At 40.0% G+C, this 11,474-nt stretch overlaps 2 protein-coding genes across 2 annotated transcripts; one reads left to right on the top strand and one right to left on the bottom strand.

Moving 5' to 3' along the window:
- The first annotated feature begins 556 nt into the window (after nt 1-556).
- On the top strand, nt 557-5,764 carry LOC115682762 (uncharacterized). The gene is made up of 10 exons (XM_030607091.2): nt 557-750; nt 864-968; nt 2,016-2,077; nt 2,168-2,251; nt 2,367-2,398; nt 2,526-2,607; nt 3,338-3,566; nt 3,969-4,196; nt 4,402-4,694; nt 5,010-5,764. The coding sequence occupies exons 1-10, from the start codon at nt 727-729 to the stop codon at nt 5,371-5,373; spliced, it is 1,503 nt and encodes a 500-aa protein (XP_030462951.1). The 5' UTR covers nt 557-726; the 3' UTR covers nt 5,374-5,764.
- A 1,511-nt stretch (nt 5,765-7,275) lies between these two features.
- Nucleotides 7,276-10,498, bottom strand: LOC115682682 (transcription factor JUNGBRUNNEN 1-like). Its single transcript, XM_030606976.2, has 3 exons — nt 10,096-10,498; nt 8,692-8,999; nt 7,276-7,952 (listed from the first exon to the last, which is right to left on the bottom strand). The coding sequence occupies exons 1-3, from the start codon at nt 10,313-10,315 to the stop codon at nt 7,542-7,544; spliced, it is 939 nt and encodes a 312-aa protein (XP_030462836.2). The 5' UTR covers nt 10,316-10,498; the 3' UTR covers nt 7,276-7,541.
- Between the last annotated feature and the right edge of the window lie 976 nt (nt 10,499-11,474).

The raw sequence follows: 11,474 nt of genomic DNA, 5'->3' as shown, positions 1-11,474 counted from the left end.
TAAAGTGGATGTCGTTTATTGTTTTCAAAGAAAAAATTTTGTTGTTAGTACAGCGATTCGACATCTATTCCGCTGCAAGAACATTAGTAACCCATTCTTCCTATCTCTTCCAATTGCGCCATGTGAAAACTTGAAAAGTATTTGTGTACTACAATTTATTCTATGCTCATTATGGCAATAATGCCCATTTTTGTGTCATCAAATCCCAAAATTCGTGCTAGTGCGACAGTAATACCATCTTTCAACCAAAACAATTGTAAACTTAGCTCACTATGACATGATATCCGTATCTTTTCTCTCTATTCGCCAATACCCCAAGTTTGTATAAGTTTGGAATTTTGACGGCGCAAAAAATGTTTGAAATATTGGTGTCACGGTGGACAAGGTTTAGAATTCTTCGGGACACAATGAAAATTTTAGATTATTGATACAATCTTAAAAAAAATACGGGCTTTTTAGAAAATAAAAACACTTCCCTCCCGGAGACTAGGCGCAAATGAACAAAATAAAATGAGAAAAAGAAAATGAGAAAACGAGAGACAAAGAGTAACGTAGGAAAGACATCACCATCTTTCACCTGCAAGTCCATCGAAAACCTAACAGCCTCCTTGTCGGAGCCAGACTTGAACCTCCCTCGCTCGCTCGCTCGCTCGCTCGGCATCGACGAGGACTGTTATTTTTCCAGGCTGATTCGGCTCCCTGGAAGAGCCTCCGTCCGACTTCATCATGGCCTCCAATGGCGCTGCGACGGTCAGTTCCGCGGCACTTCCTGCTCGTGGTCGTTCATTTTTTTCTTTTTTATCATTTTTTTTGTGTGGGAGGGCGAGAAGCTAAAGGAATTGGGATGATCACGGTGTTTCCAGAGAGCCGCGGATGCGGAGAACAGCTTGGACAGGATCAAGCGGCAGCTCGCGTCTGGTTCCGGCAGGAACTTGTTGCAGGGCCCACTTCTCAAGCGATCCGAAACTGTATTTCTTCTTTCTTTCTCTCTCTCTCTCTCTCTCTCTCTCTCCGTATCTGTGAGATTCGTTTGCGATCTGGTCTTTGTTCTGTTGAATATCGCCTGGGTTTGGGTTCTCATTGCCGTGCCGTACGGCAGCGATTTGAATTGGGGTTTCCACCCTGATCAAGCTGCCTCAATGTGGCTTATGGGTCCTCCCTTGATCACTGCGTGAATGGAAATTGCATAGTATCTGTTGCCTTTTTAGAAAAAGGGTCGCATCGTTCTTTCTTCGTCTCTCTAATTTTGCGAATGTGTTTTGAATTAGTGATGTGGGGGCGGTTCAAATTAGACGAGGGCATGTGCTCGCTTAAAATTTGAAAGTGAACTATTCTCGGAGTAGAATTCAGAAGGGTGATCGTGCACGGTGTATAAGAGAGCCAGTGTTTCATAGTTCGGGGTAACGGGTGTTCTATCCAATGAATTAGTAGTAAGAACCTGTTCATCTGGTGTCATAGAGCGGCTGGAAAAGTTTGCTAGCTCTTTGTAATAGACAAAAGAAGTACTCATCGATGCAGTAAAATTTCTCCATTTTGATGCCTCTCTAAAAAATTATACGACTTCCATTTTCTGGAGTCTGGTGCCCTATGGAAATTGAGATGTTTTTATCATCATCGGCCAATTTACTCCGACAGCTCAAACTATAGATGTCCTCCCCTCTGTTTACTCCGAGGCAGTTGCCATAGGGGAGAAATGAGATCTATGTCTTCTATTGTCAAGCAAGAAATTCGGCTTTTTGCATTTCGACTTTGAATATCTTTGAAGTTAGCTTAAGTGTTTTATACAGTTAGCTTGACTTTTGTGGAAGAAAGGCACTTAGACCTGGTCTTCCAGTTTAAAATTTATATCCATCTTACTTAGTGGCAATGGTACTAGATAATCAGCCAGGGCATGGGCACTATAAGTTTCGCTATCTCCACTGGTGAAAGTGTGTCTACTTAAAAAGTTTTACCTTTCCCTGTCACGTGATCTGTCTGATGAAAAGATCCTGCATGTGATTTTCTCTTCTTGATAGCTAAGGAAGTGGAACGAGCGGTGGGTGATCCTAGACCCTACAACTGGAAGAATGGAATACAAGTTAGTCATTTCAAATTGGAATTTTCTGTGCTTTCATTTGTAAAAGTCTGTATTTATCATTTAAATTTCTTTGTTATTTGTTCATATCAGAATTAGGAGAAATGAGCCAGCTGTGAAGGGTATCATAATATTCGATGCTAATAGCACCATTACAGTGTCTCCTGTAAACTTCCAGTAAGATTTATTCTATCGGAAATTGTTCTACATGAGATTTCTGTTATCGTTGAGCTAATTTGAACTTTGCTTCATGATTTATGGATTTTAAACCTTCTATTCATCTATGTCTCAGTGGATTGCCAAAGTATGACGGCTGCTGTTTCTGTATCCTCTTGGCCTAGAACTTGATTTCTGGCTGTGAGCCTGTTATCGTCAATTGTAAATCTTCAAGTTGATATGTTTAGCATACAGTTTGCTATGCATCTATGTGCTTCTTAACCTAATTTATTAGACATTGGGACTCCCACAAAGAAAGATTACTTTCTATGTGCTGAAACTCCTGGTGCAGCCAGAGCCTGGGTATCTACTCTTCAGTAAGTTAAATCTTGCGTTCTGTTTTCATAGTTTAACAAACATTGGCTCATTTTCTCATTTGCTGTCACAGAGATTTTGAAAATTTACATGTAAAGGAAGTTTTTTAAAGGGTTCAGGAATTCTGTTACTCTGGTGATTTGATCTTAAAGCCGAATCGGGGAGAAAAGGCTGAAGATTTGTCTTGGAAATAATGAGTTCTCCACTATCGGTGGACCTAATATAGATTTCTTTTTTAATAGTGAATATCGCAGATCTTCACAAATGTATACATATCATCAGTAGAAATTTCTCATAATCAGTTAAAGTCAACCTATATTTTAGCCTTTGACCAAAAAAAACTATATTTTTGCTATAGTTTTGGCAGGAGGGTTTGATATCCATCCATGAATTTGATCATCATGATATGGATTTCTGTTGACTATATACCAAGGTCTATGAATTTATTTTTGTGATGAAGATTTATTTGTGGAGCATACACTGTGTCTTGTATAATTATTTTCAAGCCATAGTAGATCTCTCTTCACAATATTCCATTATCCCCAATTTAATTCTTCACTATCGCTACACTTTTCCTCTTGTTTTAACCTAAGAAATGCTCAGCTCTCTCCGTGACCATATCAGCTGTTATAAATCTCTCTCTCTCTCTCTCTCTCTCTCTCTCTCTCTCTCTCTCTCTCTCTCTCTCTCTCTCTCTTACGGTTCTCTATCTTTCCATCTTCCAACGATCAGTGCTACCCAGTTGGTCCTGAGGGCTCATAAAGAAGCTGTAAATTCCTTAAGTGGGAATGGTTCTGCTAAATTAGGAACAGTTGCAACTGTAGTTGCCGCAGCTAATTCAACAGCATTGGAATGTTCCAAAGAAATTGAAGCAGCAATGCAGATTTCTATGAGAAATGCTCTGGGGATGATGACAAATAAGCCAATTGATGGTCCAGTAGATGATATGACAATCATGAAGGTACAAAATCTGAATTCCTCTAAACTTACTCTTAATGCAGTGATGACAGGGCTTTCTATGTGAATACTTGTCGGCATGACGAGATCCTTTCCTTTTGTATTCAATTGTTCCTCACTTTGGGCATTGAACATTTTGGTGGTTTGCCTTTGTAAGATACACGATTCCTTTCACGTAATGAGTGGTGATCCTTTCTCTATCTGCAAAAAGATTGGACTTTTACCCTACTCAAGGGTTATTAATTTGCATTTTATCCTATCTGTGATTATACTGAGCCCAGCCTGGTGGAAATGGTCTCAATTTTAGATCCTTATACAGTTATCATAATTGACAGGCAATGGTAGTTCGCATGTCTTTTTATTACTGGTGTATTTGTTGCATTATAAATGCTATAATATTTTGCAGGAGACACTTAGAGTAAAGGATGAGGAACTGCAAAATTTGGCCAGGAGTCTTCGGGCACGGGATTCAACTATCAAAGAAATAGCAGAGAAGCTTTCAGAGACTGCTGAAGCAGCTGAGGCTGCAGCATCTGCAGCTCACATAATGGACGAACAAAGAAGAGTAGCTTGTGCAGAAATTGAGCGATTGATGAAAGATTACGAGATTCAGGTGGAAACGTCAAAACTGAAGGTAGTTCAGTTTTCATGGCTTGGATGTTGTCCAACTGCCCTGATGAGTGTATCACACATTGGTTATTAGGCACCAAATACCTCATAAAGGATGCATGGAAATGCCATCTAGCATAGATAGCCGAGTTCTATTTTTCTGTAGAGAGTTTTGTTTTCCTTCCGATGATTGGTCTGTTGCTAATCTGTATTTAGCTTTGTATGTGCAGTTGAAAGAGTCTGAAGGAAAGATTATGGTTCTTAGCAGAGAAAGAGATCAACTAATAAAGCAGAGAGATTCTGCTCTTCAGGAGGCACAGTTATGGCGTTCTGAGATTGCAAAAGCTAGAGAGCGTGCTGTTATCTTGGAAGCAGCTGTTGTCAGGGCTGAGGAGAGGGCCAGAGTTGCGGAGTCAGATGCTGCTGCTAGAATAAGGGAGGCTGAGCAGAAAGAGTCAGCTGCAACAAAGGATAAACAGGAGCTTCTTGAATATGTGAATGTTCTTCAAGCGCAGCTTCAAAGGTACAATCTTTACTTTTGATGACATCCATGAAGAGCACCAGTCCCTATCGTTTTCCTAGTTTCATCTCTTAACTGGTTGTCATGTTGACCTATTTGTATACTATACATGTAAATTCATCTGAACATAGATTCGTTAGGAATAGTTGGAATGGTGTGGAAACCCTTTGTTATATGATGATTAGATCAGTTCTATCTTATTAATGGTAAATCCTAATTTTATTGCTGTCACTCATCTAAGGCCACTGGCTAAGTTTGGTTTTTCATTGCTGTGTGGCTGATTTAGTATTAGTGAATCGATTTGCTTTATTTGGACAGACAACACATGGACACAAAGCAGGTTTTTGAGGAAAAAATCGAGTCTTGCTCAGATGTGGGAAGTGCCCTTCCATTGACGAAGCATGTAGATTCCTCGGAGGAGAATGTGGATAAAGCATGTCTCAGTGTCTCTCGAGCAGCATCGGTTTCCGGAGAAAATGTCATCCATGTGACTGGTGATCAAGAGAATCTCCGGCCAATTGGAGATGGGGAGTGGAATGATATTCAGGCTACAGAAGCAAGGATATCTGACGTTAGAGAAGTTGCTTCTCAGGCAGAGGGACGGAGCTTGGACATTCCTGTTGTTAGTCAACCAGTTAATAATGATCAAGGGCAAGGACAGAACTCATACCATCAGTCTTAATGTTTGGTCGTGTGAAGAGACTGATTCAACAAATAAAGTAATCAACAGAATCAGGAAATGTACACATAGGGAGTGGTACTCTACCAGAAAAGGTAAGCTTTAAGAGAATATGAACGTCAAATCTTTTGGAGTTGATTCTTTTCTCCCCTTCTGGAGTTTCAGTAATTGTTAACCTTTCCCATAGCATTGGTATTTAAGGATGTCTACCAGAGGCCATTCTGATTATTCTGCTGGGTAAGTTGGGGTCAACTATGACTCCTACGACGGACATGTAGAGCAGATGATTTGAACTGAATGTAAAATTTTCAATCAGTCTTGAGGTTGCTTGAAATAGTTAGTATCTTTGTGTTTCAGATTTTTTTAATTAAGGTATAAAGAGTTAATTTGTATATGAGACATGTTTATTAAGAAGGATTAGCATACCCCATGACAAGGCGTGTTGAGAGCTGAAACTTTTTTTTTTGGTCGGATAGAGCTGAAACTTGGGTTTGCAAAAAGGGGGCTGAATTTTTTCATCTATTGAGGATCGTGTGGATAATACTAATGAGAGTTAAACTTAGAGAAGGCCTCTCAACAGACTAGGATCCATCCTAATCCGAACTATAGGATCCCTAACCTCCCAAGGACCGATGCCCAAGAAAATTGGAAATAGTCTAGCTGATTTTACATTGGAGCCCACTACGATTGTGTCGAAAGAGTTCCCTTAGGCGATGTAGTCTCTTCAATGTTTGCACAAATTATGTTAGTTATGTTGCCTGATGGTGATTCAACCAAACACATTACCCCATGAAGTTATTCAAGAGTCTCTGACGCAAAAAAAAAAAAGTTTATTCAAGAGTCAACCGTCATCGCTAGGTTACCCCCCTTCTTGGTTATGATGAAGTTCGTTTGAGCAACTTTGGCTCCGTTGGAGTTCCAGTTTCTCTACAATATCGTCTAGTTTGAGGTTCATGTCATCGTTTGCAGACAACCTGGTTCCTTGATCATCTGAAAGTAGTATAGCTACTTAAAGGCTAGAAACCCTCATAATGTCCATCTCACGACAACCCCCCACCTCACCTGGTGTCGGGACCACTTCTCGTTGTAGAGGAGATTAGATCGACGGATGAGCTGGGAGAAAAGTGTGCATGTTTAGTCACTGTAGTGCTGAATGGCCAAGCCCAATATGACTTAGTTTTGTTCTGAATGTCAACGTGATGGTCACAAAAGAACCGCTGTTGTAAGCGTGTAGGGCCCTTGCTTTCCATGACTTTCGGTAAATGTTTGGTGGCTTGTGTTGTATTTGCTTAGACATCGAGAGATATCCAAGTCAAGTGGTTTGCCAAATATCTGCGACATTTTTCTAATTGAGGGAGAAATAGAAAACATGCGATTGACCGAGCTTCAATTCGCGCTGGTATGAGTGGTTCTCTCCTGTCGTGTCGGTCATTTTCTCAAATATTTTGCTTTGTGACTTTTGTCCCCTCATGCCGAGTCTTAGCCACCCAATGCAAAGAACCTTGCAGAATAGGGTGTCCTTGGGATAATTGTTCAGAAAGTCCCAAACTTATTGTATGGTAGTCAATTCAGTCATAAAATAATTAATAATGTCAATTTAGTCTTAAACTTTTTGATCATTTGCCAATTTAATCCTAAACTTTTTGAAAATTGGCCAATTTAGTCATAAACCTATTATTTTGGATATTTAGCCGAAATGACTACATTGGCAAATCGTCAAAAGGTTTAGGACTAAATTGGCATAACTGAAATGTTTAAATTTGAATTGGTCTCCTTACAATAGGTTTAAGACTTTTTGGACAATTTTGCTGCGTGTCCTTTGTATCAAGACGTAATGAATTGAGTCAATGAATCTCTCACTCTCTCACTCATTAAGCATACGAAATGAAGTGGCTTAACTCATAATTGAGAAAGTAACACTAAAGAGCCATTAATAGTATTAATCGAGGCTGTATGTTGTGAGGAAGTTAGACCCTTTACATAGTGTATGCCTATTTATCCCGATACAACATGATTTGGCGGAAACCACATCAAGGCTGCGTAACGGATGGCTTTACTGTTATGGAAAACAAGCAGTGTTTATTTAGCGGATTCTGACATTTACATGATGCCCCTTTATCTGAGAGAAGGGCCTACGAGCTCGATCGACCAAGAAACGTTAGTTTCGGCATTTATCTCCATTCGAAAGCTTGGCAAGGGTCGATGGCGACTCGCTCGACTACTGACCTTAGCTCATCCCAGCAGTTACCGTGCATGAGAAGATCCTCTCCATTCAGATTCCAGAATCCGGAGTAGGCCGGCGCTGCAAACGGCGCCTGAGATATCGAGTTCAATTGAGTGAAGAGCAGGTAGTTCCGGTCATCGAAACGGTCCATGATGACCGGCTTCGTCTCATTGTGGGTGACGACAGCCGAATCCCCGAAGCTCACGCACTGCTCAGCAGATTCAGATTCGAAGCTGTTTGTTTTAGAGCTTGAGTCAGTTGGGTTCTGCTTGAGGGTGGTGTTGTGCTCTTGCAAGTTCGGCGTGTACTTTCTGTGTGATGGGATTCTCTTGAAAATCCTGCATAGTGTCCAGACCTCCTGCAAAGCCCACCAAAGGAAGAGAATCAAATTCAGTTTTCAATTTTTCTTTTGGCCATCGAAAATCAAATACAGTAAGAACATGAGCTTCAACTTTTCGTACACATAACCTGTTTTCTGATATGAAAACGGGCCAACCATGTGTACATGGAGCAGGAACATGCATCCACAGGAAAATAAGATGGTATATGAACTCATCTTAGAAATTTCAAAATTGTACGGCCGCCGATGGAATAGAATATTCTCGAGTAGACTCGTTCACATTACATTCCATGATATATTTGACCACTTTATCAATTAAAGGTAAAGAGCAAGAAGATGACCCTTCAATCTGACGATGTTGGACATGCATATAGATTGTAAAATGAAGATTGCAGTTTATTTGATAAATCTTTTGACGCTGTCTAATATGTAAGTTAGAAACAGGTTTTTATTAATTTGATCATTTTCTATCAAAAGTGAGCTAAAGACTTAAAAGGAATAGAGAAAAAAATATACTTATCACAAAAAATCAGATGAAAAAGAACAATAACTTTGTATAGAAAATAATGATGATTATGTTTCTCCTCATCATTCCCATGCAATAGTGTAGATGATCATTGCAAAACTCTAGTCGACATAATCAAGAATGTTGAGCAACACCACAGTGAAAATGGATCAAGGGAGAAAATGAATGGAGTGAGAATTCTTATTCAATTGACGGCGGAAGTGAGAAAATGAATGAAGTGAGAAATCTTACGGCTTCTTGAGCAATGTTCTTGGCGGAGGAGAGACTATCATGGGCGGCTTTCCCCGACAGTGGGAGCCGGAACTCGTGCATCATCCAGTCGGTCTTCGTGCCTTTCCCGGCACTTCCGATGTAGTAGACCAAGGACTTCTTGAGGCCGATGCAGTCGTGGGGCTCTTTGGCCGCGTGTATCGGCTTGTCGATGCCGGTCGCTTTCCAAAACCCGGACCCCGTGACTCGGTTGGGCCTTATGCTGTTCCTGTACTTTCTCCCTCTCATGCAGAAGAAGTACCATTCTTTCTCCCCAACGGTGCTTACTTCTTCAAATTTTTCACAATATGACAGTGAACTTTAGTGAGATACAAGTTTGAAATTTTCTATATAGTTCACACACTCAGTATTAGGTAGAGCTCTAAATATACGTATATATGTACGTAGGTATGTAATTTTCACCGTGAAAAGAAAAAAGAAGTCCCATTTTCTTGTTTACCGGCTATAATCATCATATTTTCGAAGGAAGGGAGACTATGTAGCTTTTCATTTTATCAGGCGATTAATCTTCCAGCTTTTCACAATGGCACCGAGATGCTTCTCATTCGGCTTCAGAAATTTTCTTACTCCGAATCTTATTGGGCTTATGTACACAAACAGCCGAATAAGTTAATCATTTTCTCGATCAAGTGTTGGAGAAAATTTCTCAACCTTTTTGATATTGGAGGAGATATAGGCGGACCACGATTTGGAAGAAGTAAGTTCAAGGTGTTTGGTGATCATACTGGGATTCTTTCACTTACTATTCGCAGTTTCTTTAAGGTTATTACATATGAAGTAAGGAGGGATCTGTCTGAGAAGAACCATCTGATGATCAAACCGCTAAGAAATGGATAATATATATATGCAGATAGTGATTCTGTAAACCTTTCACGTATAGTAATTAAAACTCAGTAATCTTTTTTCTGCTGAGCAAGCATGTACTACTAGAATCCTGGTGACCGTCTTGTGCATCGTCGATTGTTGCCGGCTAAATAAGTAGCTAGCTTTTATGGATAAAACATCTCCATCATAAGGTAATTCAATGAATATTAATCCTTTGGTTGTTCGAACAGATTCTCAGCTCAAACTGACCAACAAGACAGTCACATGTGCTCATCTATGCATATCGAAACCAAAAAAAATTTCTTCTTCTGATATTTTCTCTAACTCAACTTTCTAGGGTCGAATCACTTTAAGGATGCATGCTTTGAGCTGCAGAATTATTGGAGAAATCAAGATGAGACATATTAAGGCCGTCGATGATCTACACCGATGTAATATTCCACAAATACGATTGAAAGAGATGATTTTTCTGATCAGTTCAGTATGAAATACACAAACTGTACAAAGAAGAAAGCGAATGGATGCAAAAAAGAAACTTACTTGGAAGATCCCAAGGGTCGTACTTGTAGATATCGACGTGCTTGATGAGCTCGATGCTGAGAGGCTTCTTCTCCACTTTCCTCTTGAGGTAAAACGCGACGAGCTCTTCGTCCGTCGGGTGAAACCGGAACCCCGGAAGAGCCGTCCCGCCTCCATCTTCATCCTCCTTAGTCCTCTCTCCACTACACTCACTTATGCTCTTTTTCTGCATAACCTCCATATCTCTCGCCCTCTCTCTCTCTCTCTCTCTCTCTCTCTCTTATTTCTTTCGCTAATAATCTTTGTTGTCTCTTCGGAGTGTCCTAACTCAACATTCAGGTCTCGAAGCAGAAGCTTCTTATAGTGTGTGTGGGGGATCAGATGTTTGCATATGAGAGAGAGATCGATCCCGTGGTTTGGTTTTGGTCAATAATGGACTTTGATTATTAATATAAACCATTAAATGATGATGGAGTCGCCATCCCCAAGAGAAAGTTCTTTATTTCCAAAGAAAAAAGAAAATCGGTTGGCCGGGCTCGTTCCACGGCTGACATGATCGACTAATCTACCGATCACGGATTAAAGTAATATACGGTATTCTTTCTCTATTTCTCGTAAATACTTTTATCAAGCGCTAAATTTGCGTCCTCTCTCCTAAGTTCAACCTGTACCGATCATCGAGATGGCTCTAGATGATCATCTATAGGCAACTTAGAACTTAAATAAAGAAATTACGAATGTGATCCTTACCGTTCCGTCAAGAATGGTCGAAGGTAAGAGAGAGAGAGAATAAAATGGAAAGCCGCTCCACTGCCGATGCGGTAAGTACAATCAATTAGAGCACGACAAGTCTGTAATTTGTAAAGCCATGGCGTTTTAAGTAAACGAAATTTGGCTAATCATTTGTTTTTTTGACTATAAACGTAATTGTTATACTAGAACGAGTTTAGAACCGCCTACGTCGTGCTGATAAATATTGACTCTATCAACATGCTCACTTCAAGGTCGTAATATGTCTGGTGAAAAACCTGATGCAGAGGGATTTTTTCTTGAACTTTTTTTGAAGTTATTATCGTTTGATTGCGTAAATCATCCGGAGAAAGTCAACCTGAGCGGCCCTGATTGTTTGACTTATTCAGGCTGAGTTCCGCCTCGTGTGTCCTCTCTGTTGGTCTAAAATATCTGAAGATTAGGGTTTCATAGCGTGATTATATTACCTTTGTTTAATTTAGATTAGATTCTAGAGAATTCAATAATCATGTCGCTTCTGAAATGAAATTCCACGCCCACATAAAGAAATTATAAAAAAGAAGAAGAAGAAGAAAATTTGTTCGAGGCCCTATTAATTAAAGTAGACTAGCTTGGCGAATTTTCTTCATTTGACTCGGAATTTGGAATGT

This window comes from Syzygium oleosum, unplaced genomic scaffold (genome assembly GCF_021117445.2).
Source record: "Syzygium oleosum isolate NSW1041296 unplaced genomic scaffold, Sole_v2.1 Sole_v2.23, whole genome shotgun sequence".
NCBI classification, from domain to species: Eukaryota; Viridiplantae; Streptophyta; class Magnoliopsida; order Myrtales; family Myrtaceae; genus Syzygium; species Syzygium oleosum.
The sequence above is the reverse complement of the archived record's forward strand: the minus strand, read 5'-3'. Positions and strand labels throughout refer to the sequence as shown.

Coding starts and splice junctions, on each gene's coding strand:
- LOC115682762 (XM_030607091.2), top strand. CDS start 727: ATGGCCTCCAATGGCGCTGCGACG. Junction 751..863: donor CCTCCAATGGCGCTGCGACG/GTCAGTTCCGCG, acceptor CGGTGTTTCCAG/AGAGCCGCGGATGCGGAGAA. Junction 3,567..3,968: donor ATGATATGACAATCATGAAG/GTACAAAATCTG, acceptor AATATTTTGCAG/GAGACACTTAGAGTAAAGGA.
- LOC115682682 (XM_030606976.2), bottom strand. CDS start 10,315: ATGGAGGTTATGCAGAAAAAGAGCATAAGTGAGTGTAGTGGAGAGAGG. Junction 9,000..10,095: donor CGACCCTTGGGATCTTCCAA/GTAAGTTTCTTT, acceptor AAAAATTTGAAG/AAGTAAGCACCGTTGGGGAG. Junction 7,953..8,691: donor AGAACATTGCTCAAGAAGCC/GTAAGATTTCTC, acceptor TGGGCTTTGCAG/GAGGTCTGGACACTATGCAG.